At 55.0% G+C, this 13,917-nt stretch overlaps 4 protein-coding genes across 4 annotated transcripts; 3 read left to right on the forward strand and 1 right to left on the reverse strand.

Moving 5' to 3' along the window:
- Positions 1–93: 93 nt before the first annotated feature.
- SEC24 (COPII subunit) lies at positions 94–3,045 on the reverse strand (the record flags this gene model as incomplete). The annotated part of the gene is made up of 3 exons (XM_023603563.2): positions 94–675; positions 726–2,372; positions 2,425–3,045. The coding sequence occupies 3 exons, from the start codon at positions 3,043–3,045 to the stop codon at positions 94–96; spliced, it is 2,850 nt and encodes a 949-aa protein (XP_023454514.1).
- Positions 3,046–6,382: 3,337 nt separating this feature from the next.
- On the forward strand, positions 6,383–8,588 carry RHO25_012162 (uncharacterized protein; the record flags this gene model as incomplete). Its single annotated transcript, XM_023603564.2, has 2 exons — positions 6,383–6,852; positions 6,908–8,588. The coding sequence occupies 2 exons, from the start codon at positions 6,383–6,385 to the stop codon at positions 8,586–8,588; spliced, it is 2,151 nt and encodes a 716-aa protein (XP_023454910.1).
- A 1,055-nt stretch (positions 8,589–9,643) lies between these two features.
- Positions 9,644–12,082, forward strand: RHO25_012163 (uncharacterized protein; the record flags this gene model as incomplete). Its single annotated transcript, XM_023603565.1, has 1 exon — positions 9,644–12,082. One exon carries the CDS (start codon positions 9,644–9,646, stop codon positions 12,080–12,082), a length of 2,439 nt encoding a protein of 812 aa, XP_023454900.1.
- Positions 12,083–12,903: 821 nt separating this feature from the next.
- On the forward strand, positions 12,904–13,680 carry RHO25_012164 (uncharacterized protein; the record flags this gene model as incomplete). The annotated part of the gene is made up of 1 exon (XM_023603566.2): positions 12,904–13,680. One exon carries the CDS (start codon positions 12,904–12,906, stop codon positions 13,678–13,680), a length of 777 nt encoding a protein of 258 aa, XP_023454513.2.
- Positions 13,681–13,917: the final 237 nt, after the last annotated feature.

The raw sequence follows: 13,917 nt of genomic DNA on the forward strand, positions 1-13,917 counted from the left end.
GGCGCCTCGCTGTCGTACGTATGTCTCAACTCTCGATCCAAAGAGGATGCGAACACTGCGCAAAGCTATCATCAGCTAACACTGCTATGAAGCTCATGATACCACCTTCTCTCGCAAGGTCCCGATGAACATGGCGCCCGATACTCCTTGATCAGCCCGATCCTCCACCAGCATAGTCTGTGCCCACAGCCGCAGACTTGGCTCGCCATCTTCTCTGATGAGGTAGAGCGGTGGGACTGTGATACTGCCGCAGCCTTTGCCACGATGGTCTCGGGATTTCTCGACAACCGCGCGTACACGCTCGTTCATTTCGCTGTCGAGAACGGGCAGTGACGTCTTGCCTTGCTTCAATTGGTTCTTGTCTTCGGTGCCAAAAACGTCGTTGATCAAAGCCGGCACAGCGTCACGACCCAGCCAGAGGAATTGTGTTTGTCCGTCGTCGATGAGGTACAATCCGAAAGGCACTATGTTGCCTGATGTGAGGTTCAAAGGAGGCGGCATAACAATTGCGCCGGTCTCAGGATTTGGCAGACCGGCATCATCTGGCATGTCATGCAACGAGTACATTCGGGGGTAGATGTATTGCATCAGTAGTGGCAGTGGCAGTGTCGACAGCAAGCAAAGTGCTGCACTGCGGAGGTCGGTCGGGATCTGTGAGGACTTGCGGAGACCAAGCTAGAACGTATCAGTATTCTGTGGGAAGTCGAAGAGGAATTTGAACTTACATGTTTCATCAGACCCAAGAAGAGCATTGGCATTGCACGCATGTTGGCAGGGAACTGGAGACCACCACCGCCCATGTTGCCTCCTCCAAGCTCTTTCTTGTATGTCTGAAGCAGCTCAACGATCTTGGCCTGCAATGCGTCACGAGCAGCATCGAGACCGCTGCTGAGCGCTCTCTCGACGGCCTTGTGTGCAAAGTAATGCGTAATCGCCTGCTGATCAGCTGAGGCGTACACATCTGCCATGTTTTGGGTGACAGGTATGCTCAGTGTCATCACACGAATTCTCCGCTCGCCGTTGCACGTCGTGTGAAGAACACCGACTTGCAGGCACGCGAATGCTTTCGTTATGCTCTCGTCAATGGCAATCTCGACAACATATGCCTGGTCGCGGGGCATAGCTGGGAACGCGCAAAGGTCGCTGGACCGGTTGAAGAAGTTTCCGTAGAAGGCGCTTGGTCTGAGTCCAGTAGTAGTTCGCACGCGCAGAACAGCTTCAAGACCGATTTCGGATGACAGGTAGTCGCTGAACTCAGTAGCAAACTTGATCGCATCCTCCGTTCGTGCAGCATTCCAGGCTGGGTAGAAGTACGTTTGGCCACCAGTGTATCTCGGCAGGTTGCTCAAGCTCGCCACGTCCTGGTACTGCGCGCTGAACAAGAACATGTCAATCGACACCTGTGTCTTGCTGCATTCCACGGCGAAGCTCTTGTAGAAACTGTTCTGCGTCTGGAGTAGACTGTTCTCTTTCGAGGTACCCAGCAACTTTTTGTCCTCGCGCATATCAAGTTTGCCGAAGCCAACATTTGGTAGCGATGCAGACAGGACTACGATCTTGCCTCCGATATGGCTGATCAGCTTGTGGCCCGCACGGAGAGCAGAACCCATCGCGCTGCTGTTGTTCTGTGTGTTGGCAAACATGCCCTGCAGTTTCTCCAAGAAGGCTTCGATGTTGGCGCGGCACTCAGTGAGATTGACCAAAAGATCTTCAGGAGTCGGCAGGAAAGGTTCGTCCAGGTCGCTGACCACAAGCATCTTGGCTTCGTTGTTCTCGCCTCCATCTCGGGGAATGCTGAAGTAATGCAGCGAACTGTCGACTGCCATGAACCCCAATCGTGTCCTTCGATCTGTGTTCGGGATCCGATCCAGACTCTCCAAGATACATCGCGCAGCAGTTGCCAACAAGCCGCTCGTGACGCCAGAATAGCTGACGTCGAACAAGAAGAGGTAAATCAATGGTTGGGGCGCCCGAACCATGTATTCTTGAGGCGCAACGAACTCGCTCACTGCGTAATTGAGTTCAGGTCTTTGCCAGCGGTCGACAGACTGCTGCTTCACACTGTCCCAATCGAAGCTTTGCGGTACGTCGTTTGTGAGGTTGCACATGTTACACCTCCACCGATGCGAGTGATCCAAGAAGCTCGCGAATGGGTTCATGTATGTTCGACATCTCCTGCATCGGGCAATGACCTGATCATACTGCACCGGTACGTCGTCCTCGGCATCGTGCAGCGCCGCATATGGTTGGATGATGAGTGCAAAAGGCAGCTTGCTCTTCTTGAGCAAGGAGTTCGTCGCCGGCATCGCGTTCAAAGTGGATCGGACGTATTTGGGCGAGCAGTTCGCGTGCGGCGAAGGCGTGACAGAAGACTGATCACCGCAATTAGCAGACATCCACGAGAAAGCTCTGGACCATACTCACGTTCGGTGGGAGGATGATTGGAGGCGGAGCTTGGTCCAAGTCGCTAACATGGAAGGGCGCTCCTTGTACACTGATATCCACTGGTTGTAATGGGTTCAGACGCATCTGTACGCCTTGCTGCTGGGGTGGAAGCGGCTGTGGTGCCTGCGCGCCCATTCCCATCTGTCCAAATTGCTGCGTCATGCCGGCTACGCCAGGTTGCCCAGGTGTCGGATATCCAGGCGCAGGAGCCTCGTACCCGCCTTGACCGCCATAGGGAGGCTGTGGGAAGCCAGCACTCTGAGGCGCTGGGCTGCCCATTCCAGGCGCTCCGTAAGCTGGCTGCTGGGGCATGCCATACTGTGCTTGTTGTGGCTCTACAGGTTGAGCCTGGTATCCGTAGCCCCCATACGGTGCTTGTGCGGCTGGCTGGCCTGGATATGCCCCTCCTGCTGGCGGCACACCTCCTGCCGCTGCATTTCCCCCAGCACCAAATTCGTATGCTTGTCCAGCATATCCGCGCTTCTTCTTTGCTGGAGCTGCTGCGGGCGCAGGCTGCTGTTGACCATAATCATCTCCTGGAGCGTACTGTCCATCTTCGGGATTGGGCGCGCCATCGTAAGGCGGCTGTGGAGATGCCATGGCGTCGAATTATCTCCCCCGGCGGCTTGTCGAGCTCCCTTGCGCTGAGTGTGAACAGAGCGGGAGCGCAGCGAAGGAGCCAAGGACGAAGACGGATGGAAGAAGGGCGAGGAGCCGCTCCAGGCGACAGTGTTTAGGGGTCGGTGTTGTAACGTGGCGGAAGGTGAAGTAGGAGCAATGTTTAGATGCGGTTCGAGGGGAAACCAAGCTTCACATGCCACTGGGGTGAACAAGTCGCACAAGCTCACAATTCGAGCTCCTTCAAGAAATCAGATTTGTGCATTTTATCTTACGGAACCATCTATCGACTACTCGACCGCGCACAATTTTGGAGTCCTTCGGCAACCGGTCGACTGTGATAGCTCGTTGCAATCGTCGCCAAGCGCCAGCTGGTATTTGGTGTCCAAAGGTCCAGTCCCGAACACCTGGCTCCAAACACAATGACGAAATGATGCCTTGATGCCTGACGATGCAGCAATACCAGTACTGTACTGTATCTGGAGAATATCAGTCCACCGTATGCAAATGGTAGTCATGAGGCCTTTGCATGGAGTGAGCGAATGGAGGGCTTCTTATCGACTACGACTAGAATGCCTTGATTAAAGGTGCCTTGGACCGTAAACCTCTGTCTCGGCTGAAAGACTTCTACATAAGGCCGGGTAGACCCTCATTGATGTTATTATAGGACTGTTGACGGTCTCGCGGCGGGCACATCGAATAAATCGTATCACTGGAAACTGCGTTGGCTCGAGCATGCGAGACAGTCCTTCGATCTCTCTCGAAGTCTCATCTCTACCCATTGCATTACAGTAGATCGTGTTGAGAACTCTTGCCTGCTTGTCTCAGATGATGTTCTTTGCCAGAAACAGATCCGCCTCGAGATCACGGCTTCGACTGCAGTGAGATACACCTGGAAGGTTGTCACGACTATCAAAGCTCGGGTGCCATAATATTGCACGAGAAGAGCTCGTGATCGATGGGTTTCGTCAACATCGGTGCACATCCGAGAAAGGTCGAGTCGTTCCAATACAGCCGCTTGGCGCAGTACCCGAGTCCGTAGCACTGGCGGCTGGTGCTGAATCGCCTGACAGATATGGTGCCCACGTACATACGTGCCGAGCACAGCGTCTACGTCTCGATAGCTTGCCTGCATGACCAGAGCACTGGGTGTGAATTGGAGAACTGACCAGGTGGCGGCGACGGCGGTTGCCATAGGCTCTGCAATGGATGCAGAAGGAGCGATGTCTACCCAGGCACCACATCTCTCTTTTCGACATCACCCATTGCTCATGACACAACTTCGCCCTCTCGTGTGGTACTCATCTTGCAGGCAACCAGCGGTCGCGCACGAATATGCACGATATCTGTTCGCTGCTGTGTAAGGTCACGACTGTCACATTGGCTGTCGGCGCACATGGCAACTGGGGAGCTTCGTGAAGCGGCCATCAAGGGCCTGGACCGGCAAGCCTAAAATAAGAGGTCGCTGCTATTACGGAGAATCCAAGGAGTATGCGTGTTGCGAGACGAAGGTTGCGGTGGCATGGTGGCCGGAGAGGAGAGCGAAGCAGTGGCTGGTGGCTGGTGTTGGCGAACATCCACACGGAACGAGTCAGCACAAGCGAAAGCGGTCGATGATGGAAGCCGGAGCACGAGCACCTGACGATGACAGTACCAACAACACATCTCCCAACACTGCTTGGAACACGCTGTCATGGCCGCTCTCATCCCCAATCCGCCGAGAATCCCACCTAGCCAGTCGTGCGCTCAACATGTTTTCACTTTGCACGCTGCATCGATTCCCTCCTCTTGGGCGCAGTAACTTTCATTGGGTACCTGGACTAGATGTACTTTGGTACTCGCCCTTGCATTGCACGATTGCTCGTCAAGCACGCTAGCCTTAGCTGCAGCCGACCTGCAACATGTCGTTAAGCCGAAGATCCTCTTGCGTTATCACGATTGGTCTTCACAAGACAGTTGAGGTACACGCGCCTGCAGGTATGGAGTACGAACGACGGCGGCAACATCTTCACTCTTCACGATGCCGTCGCAGCGGCTACGCGATGTCGCACTCCGCGCGCGCTGGCGCCCTTGACGCCGTCACCGCCAGACGGAGCCGTTTCGAGGAGAAGCTGCATCCCGGTCGGGCGTGTCAACGACACTCGTTAGCTGGCACGCCGAGCGTAGGAGCTCGCACGCTTGCAACGCAGGCACACCCCACCGGTCAGCGCTGGAGTCGCGCCGAACACGCTGCCGTCGTCAGCGCGAGCAGCGCCGGCGTGCGACGCAGAGTCGTTCATGCGCTGCGCGTGCCGCTCGCGCTCGAGCGTGGGGATCCAGTGAGACCAGCAGAGAGAGCCTTCACGCGCGTGTTCCTGTTCCTGGTCCTGTCCTGTCGACGGCCCATAAGGTTTGTTCGCTAGCGAGGTACATCCACGAGATCCCAACCCCATCCTTTTTCGCAACCAAGCCGCGCAGCAGACTGTCGCTCGTGTGAGAGGAGCTTATCACGCTCCCGACGACTTCCGAGCGGCCAGACATCACCACTGGAGGTTTGACGATTGCAGCCAGGACCATACCGCAGCAGCGCAGCAGCTCGTCAGGCATCCGCAACGTCCAGCGCGCGAGGGCGTCAGCCGTCCGTCTGGATCGGCGGCCGCCAACGACGAATGCGCCTCAGATTCTCTCGCGCAGATCTGCGTTAGGCGCTTTTGGGCCTGCAACCAACCTTGCCGCCCCACCAGCGAGTACATGGTCCCCTCCACCAGCGCTGCGCTGCTGCGTTCGCCGTGCGTCGGACCAGCCTCTGCGACGTCTGCTTTTCTGCCCTCCCCGCCCATGCTTTCTGTGCCTGCACTCGAACGTCAGATCGTGTGGCGGGCATCCTGGGCGTGCTGCAGTCGGGCGCAGTCTGTTTCAAACCGTACCTTATCAATCGTCAGCGTCTAGCCGCGCCCGCCTGCACACTATTCTCATCTCATCGCTCTTCTGCGCCTTCCCGCACGCTCTGCATGTTCACGACTGACGACGACACGCCTGCTCCGGAGCTCTTCCGCTCGAGTCCCTCCCTCACGCCCGTTGGTCCAACGCGTATGCATCCTCAATTGCGCACGATCCCAGCCTTACGCTCTCGGCTCGTGCCCACCATCCTGGGATATACGCTCATCACATCACCGCTGCACGTATAGCGACCGCGCGGGCACATGACGAGTGAGGGAAGCAGCCTGGCGACGATCGGCTGAGACGACCCTCATTCCTTTTGCACCCGAGCGACGTCTTCGAAGTTGCACAACTGCGGTGGTCAGCTGTCCAGCAGTCGTCGCCGTCCGCTGCCACGCAAATGGCCTCTTTCTCTGCCGTGAATACTGGTCTGCCTACTTCTGAGGCTGCTCCAGTTGCCAGAGTGCCCACGCCGTCGACTCCCAAGCCCGCCTCGAGCGAGCCCGAACGAGCGCCCCCACCGATCAAGGCCGACGAATCGTGTCCCAACACGCCCACCAAGGACAACTTCGCGGGCGTTGCCGGGCAGAAATCACTTCCAGATGGAGCGGCAAAGGCACCTGGAACTCCGGACCACACGGAAGCGACAGGCGCTGTGAAGAGAAGCGCTTCGCACATGGAGGATGTGGAGATGGGCGATGCAGATGCGGGAGAGATCAACGTCGAAGACGATGGGTCGGACGACGAAAGTGTGGACGGAGATGGCCAAAGGTCATCGAAAAAGAAGAAGGGGCAACGATTCTTCTGCACTGACTTCCCTCCATGTCAGCTCAGCTTTACACGAAGTGAGCACTTGGCTCGACATATACGGTAGGTCGCAAGCGTCATCGATATAGGCACAAGTAGGGACTGATCATGTTTGCAGGAAACACACCGGAGAACGACCTTTCCAGTGTCACTGCTCGCGTCGCTTCTCTCGTCTGGACAATCTTCGCCAGCATGCGCAGACAGTGCATGTGAACGAAGAGATTCCAGCTGAGTCGCTTGCGGCAACAAGCACTAGGTTTCAACGACAGATCCGCACAGACCGAGTCCGTCCCCCAAACAGTCGTTCGCGCGCCTCGACACTTGGAAGCTCCGGAGGTGGCAGCCATTCGCGAGGTCATGGCCGCAATCTGTCGACATCCAGTATTGGGTCGACGACTTCGAGCCTCGCTGGTGATGACGACTACCGTCGACGACCGCAGCCTTTAGCCATGGCAAGCAATGATGGCGCTGCTCGGGCTCGCCTTTCGCTTGAGACGTACAACACGCTCAACGGAACCCCTGGCCAACAATACATCTACTACAACCAGTCTCCCACTGGGTACAGTACCCCCACTACAGCAGCGTACTCAACTGGCGGGCAGAGTCCTCGCTTCCAGTCCGGCATGCCCTCGCCTTCTGGCTCGACAATCTCAAGGAACTCCTTCTACAATGGTTCTCGGCACAGCAGGAGGCTCTCTGTGCCATCGGCCGCGAACCCATATCAGACGCCCGGCATGCCTTACAATCAACCACCATATTTCAGCTCGCTGCCCTCCGGAACGTCTGCAAACTTCTCCCAAAATAGCAGCGTGTTCGCCAGCCCAACAAGCTCAGTGTTCTCTCATGGGCGACGCGAGTCCGAAAGTGAGATGGAGTACAGGCGGCGTACCTGGCATCCCAGCACGAATTCGCAGTACGCTCAACGACCGGCCACGAGCGGTCTGACGTATCACCAGACGCCCGACGAACCGCGACCAGCATTTACCCAGCACCAAGCAGCAAGTCAGATGACAAGGCTGCCAGGCATTGAAAGTTTCGATCACGCTCCGCCACCAGGAGTACGACCACCCCCACCGGCTGATACGGTCATGTCCGACGCATCGCCAAGGCCGATGAGCTCTGGAAGGGAACTGCAACAGGGACTGACCAGGCTGGACATCACTGCCGCGAATGCACCTGTCGAGGGACAATGGCAGGCACATCAGTTGCCGCCACCGCACCAACAGGGCTTCCATCAGCAAGCACCTCCACCTCATCTCGCCCAATATGGTCAAGTGAAGCATGTATCGATGCCTGAGCCACCGGTCACCCCTCGTAGGAACAAACGCAATGCTTGGTATGGCGGGCCGATCACACCTGGGCAGCCTGCACCGGCGCAGCCTTACATGATTCATCGGCCATCGCCAGAGGATTCTGGCAGCAGTGATGGAGTGCCGACTCCTTCCACCTCTCAGGTGAATGAATACCATCCTGTTATTGTCAATCCTAGTGGAACGGCAGAATACCCACCACCAGGCACAGCTATTACCACTGATGACCAGCAGAAGGTATACTACAGTGCTCCCAGCGGGCATACGCAACACAAGTCCGACCGTGTACGCATGGATTCTGGCTATCAGATTTATCACTCTCAGGAGCAACAGCAACCCCACCAAACTTATGCGCTGCAATCTGGCCACGACCCACGATTTGCGCAGCAGCAATACGCTCCGCAGCCGAATAACGACATGTCCAAGCTGGACGCGCTCGTCGCTGTCGCCACGAGCGAGGGAACTCGCGCCACTGAGCATAGACCTTGATGGGCGAGACAAAACCACTCACCTAGACTGCCGACACCGTTTCCTTTCTACCACTTTAACGACTGATGACGAAGACACGACTTTTTCTTGGCAACGCTGAACATGAAACGACCGCACGAATATTTCTACTCTCCCGAGCGTTTTGCAACACGGAAATGCATGGAGGATCGAGGCCCTGGATTATGGGAATCTTGCTTGACTCTTCAACGATGGCATGAATCATGTGGATTGGAAAGGAAGATACCCAAGGACGACCGTTTCACAACGAAGCTGCGCAGCATATTCTTTTACTACTTATTCTTTGATTTAGACAACTTTTCCGCCGAACCATGATGCGACTTGTTTTTGTTCAGATTGGAGGTCATTTGATTCTGCTTGATACCTCTTGCTACTTTGGCCTTGCGCAGAAGCTTTCTTTATTGGGACGTGGATGTTGTGTTTGGCAAAGAGTGTGACAATGCAAGATCCAAAGGATGTTGTGTTGTAGCCTCTTTCTATGCAGCATTATCATCAATGATCTCCCCTTCAATCTCTACTGTTCCGTCCCATGTGAGAGCCACGATGTACGTTCCGCCCTTGAGAAGCCATTCGGAAGAAGGACGTGCGGGCATGATCTACATGGGTCTCTGGGGCTCTTATAGTCGCCAATTAGATTCCAGAGCAGAGAAATTGTGCCTTCCATGAGCGATAGGTGTCAAGCCATGCTGGTTGCGGACAGCAAAGTGGAAACTTGGAAATAAGCACAATTTGCGATCTCTCTCGCGAACTTGATCCACGATTACGTCGCTTGTCGAGATAGAGCGCCGTAGCTACGCTATACAAGGCAGAGAGACGAGGATCGAAAGGGCACTCGACTTTCTGGGCGGAGGAGTACGCAATGTTCATTCTAGTTCCTGTTTTGCTTTCTGGTGGAAGCATGGGGCTCATCACATCACATGACGTCGTGACAATGATCGTCTAGCGTGTTTGTCGACGCGTCTGCCTCGACCGCGAGTGGCGACTCCCACGCGATCTCTTTTCCACACACGCATCATGTTTCGCACAACACTACCAACATGATCGCTGACAAGGAGAACGTACCGCCGCTGGCGACAAAGAACCGAACGAGACTGTATGGCGGCACACCACAAACAGCCGATCGATTGATCAAGCCGTTCAAATGTCCTGGCTCCAACACGCCTACGCGAGCGTCCGAGAAACCCGCGCGCAAGCGTCGAAAGGTCGACTATGGCGGCGCCGATAACAGCACAGAGGATGGGGAGAAGCCGTACACCAACGACGATCGCCTCGCGCTTGCGACACGAGATGTCAATCGCTTTCCTGTGTTCAAGCCCAAGGACAAAGAGACCATGTTCCGTGCGAAGTTTTCGGTGCCATTGAAGAACAAGGACTCTGCTGGATGGAATCCATCGCGTCCACCTCCGCTGCTAGGACTACGGCAAGGTACCGTCTTTGTCGCAAAGCCACTTCACGATCCCAGCGGGGAATTTGCGATTGTGTTGTTCGATCCTACCGTGGATGGCAAGCCGCAGCCGAAGATAGCGGAAGATGCAGAGGAGACGAAACAGAGCGAAGAGGAGACGGAGGAAATACCCAAGCTCGATGAGCCCATAATGCACAAGAGCTTGGCTGAGATTCTTGGAATCAAGAAGCAGGTCGTGGAGGAGAGGCCGAAGGTGCCTGTTGTCATCGATCCACGGCTAGCGAAAGTGCTGCGGCCACATCAAGTCGAGGGCGTCAAGTTCCTGTACAAATGCACAACAGGTCTGATCGATCCGAACGCGGAGGGCTGCATCATGGCAGATGAGATGGGTTTGGGCAAGACGCTACAATGCATCACGCTCATGTGGACACTGCTGAAGCAGTCACCAGACGCGGGCAAAAGTACGATTCAGAAATGCATCATTGCATGTCCGTCCAGCTTGGTCCGAAATTGGGCCAATGAACTTATCAAATGGCTTGGAGAAGGCGCGATCGTGCCTTTTGCGGTCGATGGCAAGGCGTCCAAGGAAGAAATGACACAACAAATGCGTGCTTGGGCTATGGCAACAGGCCGTGCAGTCGTCCGTCCGGTGCTCATCGTCTCGTACGAAACACTACGCTTATACGTGGATGAGCTGCGTAATGCGCCCATCGGTCTGATGCTGTGCGACGAAGGCCATCGTCTCAAGAACAGCGAGAGTCAAACATATGAGGCGCTCAATGGGCTCAACGTCAAGAAGCGAGTCATTCTCTCGGGCACGCCGATTCAAAACGATCTGTCGGAATACTTTTCACTGCTGAACTTCGCCAATCCAGGTTATCTGGGAACGCAGCAAGAGTTCCGCAAACAATTCGAAATTCCTATTCTCCGTGGGCGCGACGCAGATGGGACAGATGCCGATCGCCAGAAGGGCGACGAAAGGCTGAAGGAGCTTCTCACGCTCGTCAACAAGTTCATCATTCGACGCACGAACGACATTCTCTCCAAATATTTGCCGGTCAAATACGAGCATGTCGTGTTCTGCAACCTTGCACCTTTCCAGCTGGACCTGTACAATTACTTCATCAAGTCTCCGGAGATCCAAAGTCTGCTACGAGGAAAGGGCAGTCAGCCGCTGAAGGCGATTGGACTTCTGAAAAAGCTCTGCAATCATCCTGACCTTCTCGACCTGCCCAATGACCTGCCTGGCTCGGAGCACTACTTCCCGGAAGACTTTGTGCCCAAAGACCTTCGTGGCAGAGATCGAGAAGTCAAGCCGTACTACTCCGGCAAGATGCAAGTCCTCGATCGGATGCTCGCTCGAATTCGTTCAGACAGCAACGACAAGATTGTCCTAATCTCCAATTACACACAGACGCTGGATGTCTTCGAAAAGCTGTGCCGGAATCGCTCGTATGGTTGTTTGAGACTGGATGGTACCATGAACGTTAACAAGCGGCAGAAGCTTGTGGACAAATTCAACGACCCGAATGGAGATGAGTTTGTCTTCCTGTTGTCCTCAAAGGCCGGAGGCTGTGGGCTCAACCTCATCGGCGCGAACAGACTCATCCTCTTCGATCCAGACTGGAACCCAGCTGCGGATCAGCAGGCTCTTGCTCGTGTTTGGCGTGATGGGCAGAAGAAGGACTGCTTCGTATATCGTTTCATGGCTACGGGAACGATCGAAGAGAAGATCTTCCAGCGTCAATCGCACAAGCAGGCGCTATCGTCGTGCGTCGTTGACTCTGCTGAAGACGTCGAACGGCACTTCAGTCTGGACTCTCTCCGAGAGCTTTTCCAGTACCGTCCTGGCACGACGAGCGACACGCATGACACGTTCAAGTGCAAGCGCTGCAAGGAAGGTCGGCAATATATCAAGGCTCCTGCCATGCTGTATGGTGATACGAGCACGTGGAATCACTTCACCAACGAGGGTGAGAGTGGGGCGATGAGCCGGATACAGGATTTGTTGCTTCGGCAAGAGTGCGCAGAGAAGGATGTCAGCGCAGTGTTTCAGTACATCAGTCATTGAGCTGATTGATGGAAAATATTGTTTTCGAGCAGCGCAAAGCCGCATGAGATGCGGATGCCGTGATGAATAATGACTTATCAGTACAGATAGAAGTGCACTTCGCTGAGCGTTACATGTAGCAAGTCTGTCACTATTCGGAGCATTTGCCCAAAATCGGGCAGTCCACGTCGCTTCTCGCATCTCGTCGTATCGCCTTCGTAACGCAAAGACGTGGAGTCTATGCGCCGTGGACCAAGGGTGTGCGGATGGTAGTGAGGCGATTGGCCGTAAAGAGGACTGCTCGTACTCGTACCTGAACATCAGCTAGCGCGATGTCGAAGAGCTCCAGTACCGTCGGACCTCGCAATGTGGGAGACGAGGATGCGAACGCACGTGGAATCCTATGACACGTGGAGAAAAGGCTAATTGGATGCTCCAGGTTGCATGCAGGGCTGACATGGGCGCGAAAGGGAAGATACGAGCTGGAAACGAGGTGGAGAAAATGAGGGTATTAGTGAACAGCGCTCGGCGTGTTGGAAGCTGGATTGGCAAGCTGCGAGGGCGCGGAGACCGTTGGAGGAAACAATCGCGGAAAATGCTGGCAAGGAGTGCAGCGAAACGTTTTGACATATCGTGTAATTCTGGAGTGTGGCTAAATAGTAATTACTACTTTACTATTACTACTTACTATTTACCATTACTATTTGGGACATCGAGTAGCGTGGTGACGAATGCAGCCAATCGATGCAGGTGGACCCCAGGTTTGGATGACGACTTCCACCTCATCTTTTGTTCTTGAACATTCATCCGCACACGAACAGATGTCCATCAACGGCAACACAATGTCCCTCCGCACGATACTTCGCATGCCGCGCGCGCTCCGCCCGATCCTCCTGCAGCAAGCACGATGCCCGCTGCAACGATCATGTTACCACTCCTACGAGCATCCAGAACCACCGCCATACCCCGAACCCGCCGACTCCATTCTTGCCTCCGCGCTCGCCCACGTCCCCGCTAAAGGCTTCACCACTGAAGCTCTCACCCTTGGAGCCAAAGATCAAGGCTACTTAGACATCACAGCCAGCAATCTGTTTCCCAAAGGCCAATTCGAGCTCATCCGATACTACCTTACTACTGAACGCCTCGGCCTGAAAAATTACATACAATTTCCCGAGCCGGCATCCTCACAACACAAACCCCCAGGAACAGGTCAAAAAGTCCGCTCCCTCGTTCTCGCCCGCCTCCAACGCAATATCGACACGCAGATCCTGCCCCATTGGTCTCAAGCTCTGGGCCACATGTCCCTCGCAGAGAACATCCCAGCCTCATTGAAAGAACTCGGACTTCTGAGTGATGAAATTTGGTTCTTGGCGGGGGACAAGAGCGTGGATTCTTCGTGGTATACGAAACGTGCGAGTTTGAGTGCTGTGTATGCTGCGACGGAGATGTTTCAGACGAAGGATCAGAGTACGGAGTTTAAAGATACGGAAGAGTTTTTGGATCGGAGGCTGGAAGAGATCAGGACTGTGGGAGGGTTTGTTGGAGGGTTCCGTCAGTGGGCGGGATTCCAAGCTGGAGCGGTGGTGAATTTGTTGAGGAGTAAGGGTGTGAGGGTTTGAGAGTGTACAATGACGTGATGAGTCTGCTTTGGTGAACAACTGAATCCCTTTGGTGGGGGAACGAAAGACGTCAGAGTTTCCTCGATATGCTCAAGGGAGATCTGGAAGATGGAGTGCATGTCATATCGGTCCAGGACGGAATGTCGTCCCGGCACTCCCCATCTTCGGACCGGCAATCTTGAAGCTGTAACCTCCGCAAGACTTGCTCGCAGCGACTGCATCATCCGTATGGTCTTT

The sequence above is a fragment of the Cercospora beticola genome, chromosome 8, assembly GCF_033473495.1.
Source record: "Cercospora beticola chromosome 8, complete sequence".
Taxonomy (NCBI): Eukaryota; Fungi; Ascomycota; class Dothideomycetes; order Mycosphaerellales; family Mycosphaerellaceae; genus Cercospora; species Cercospora beticola.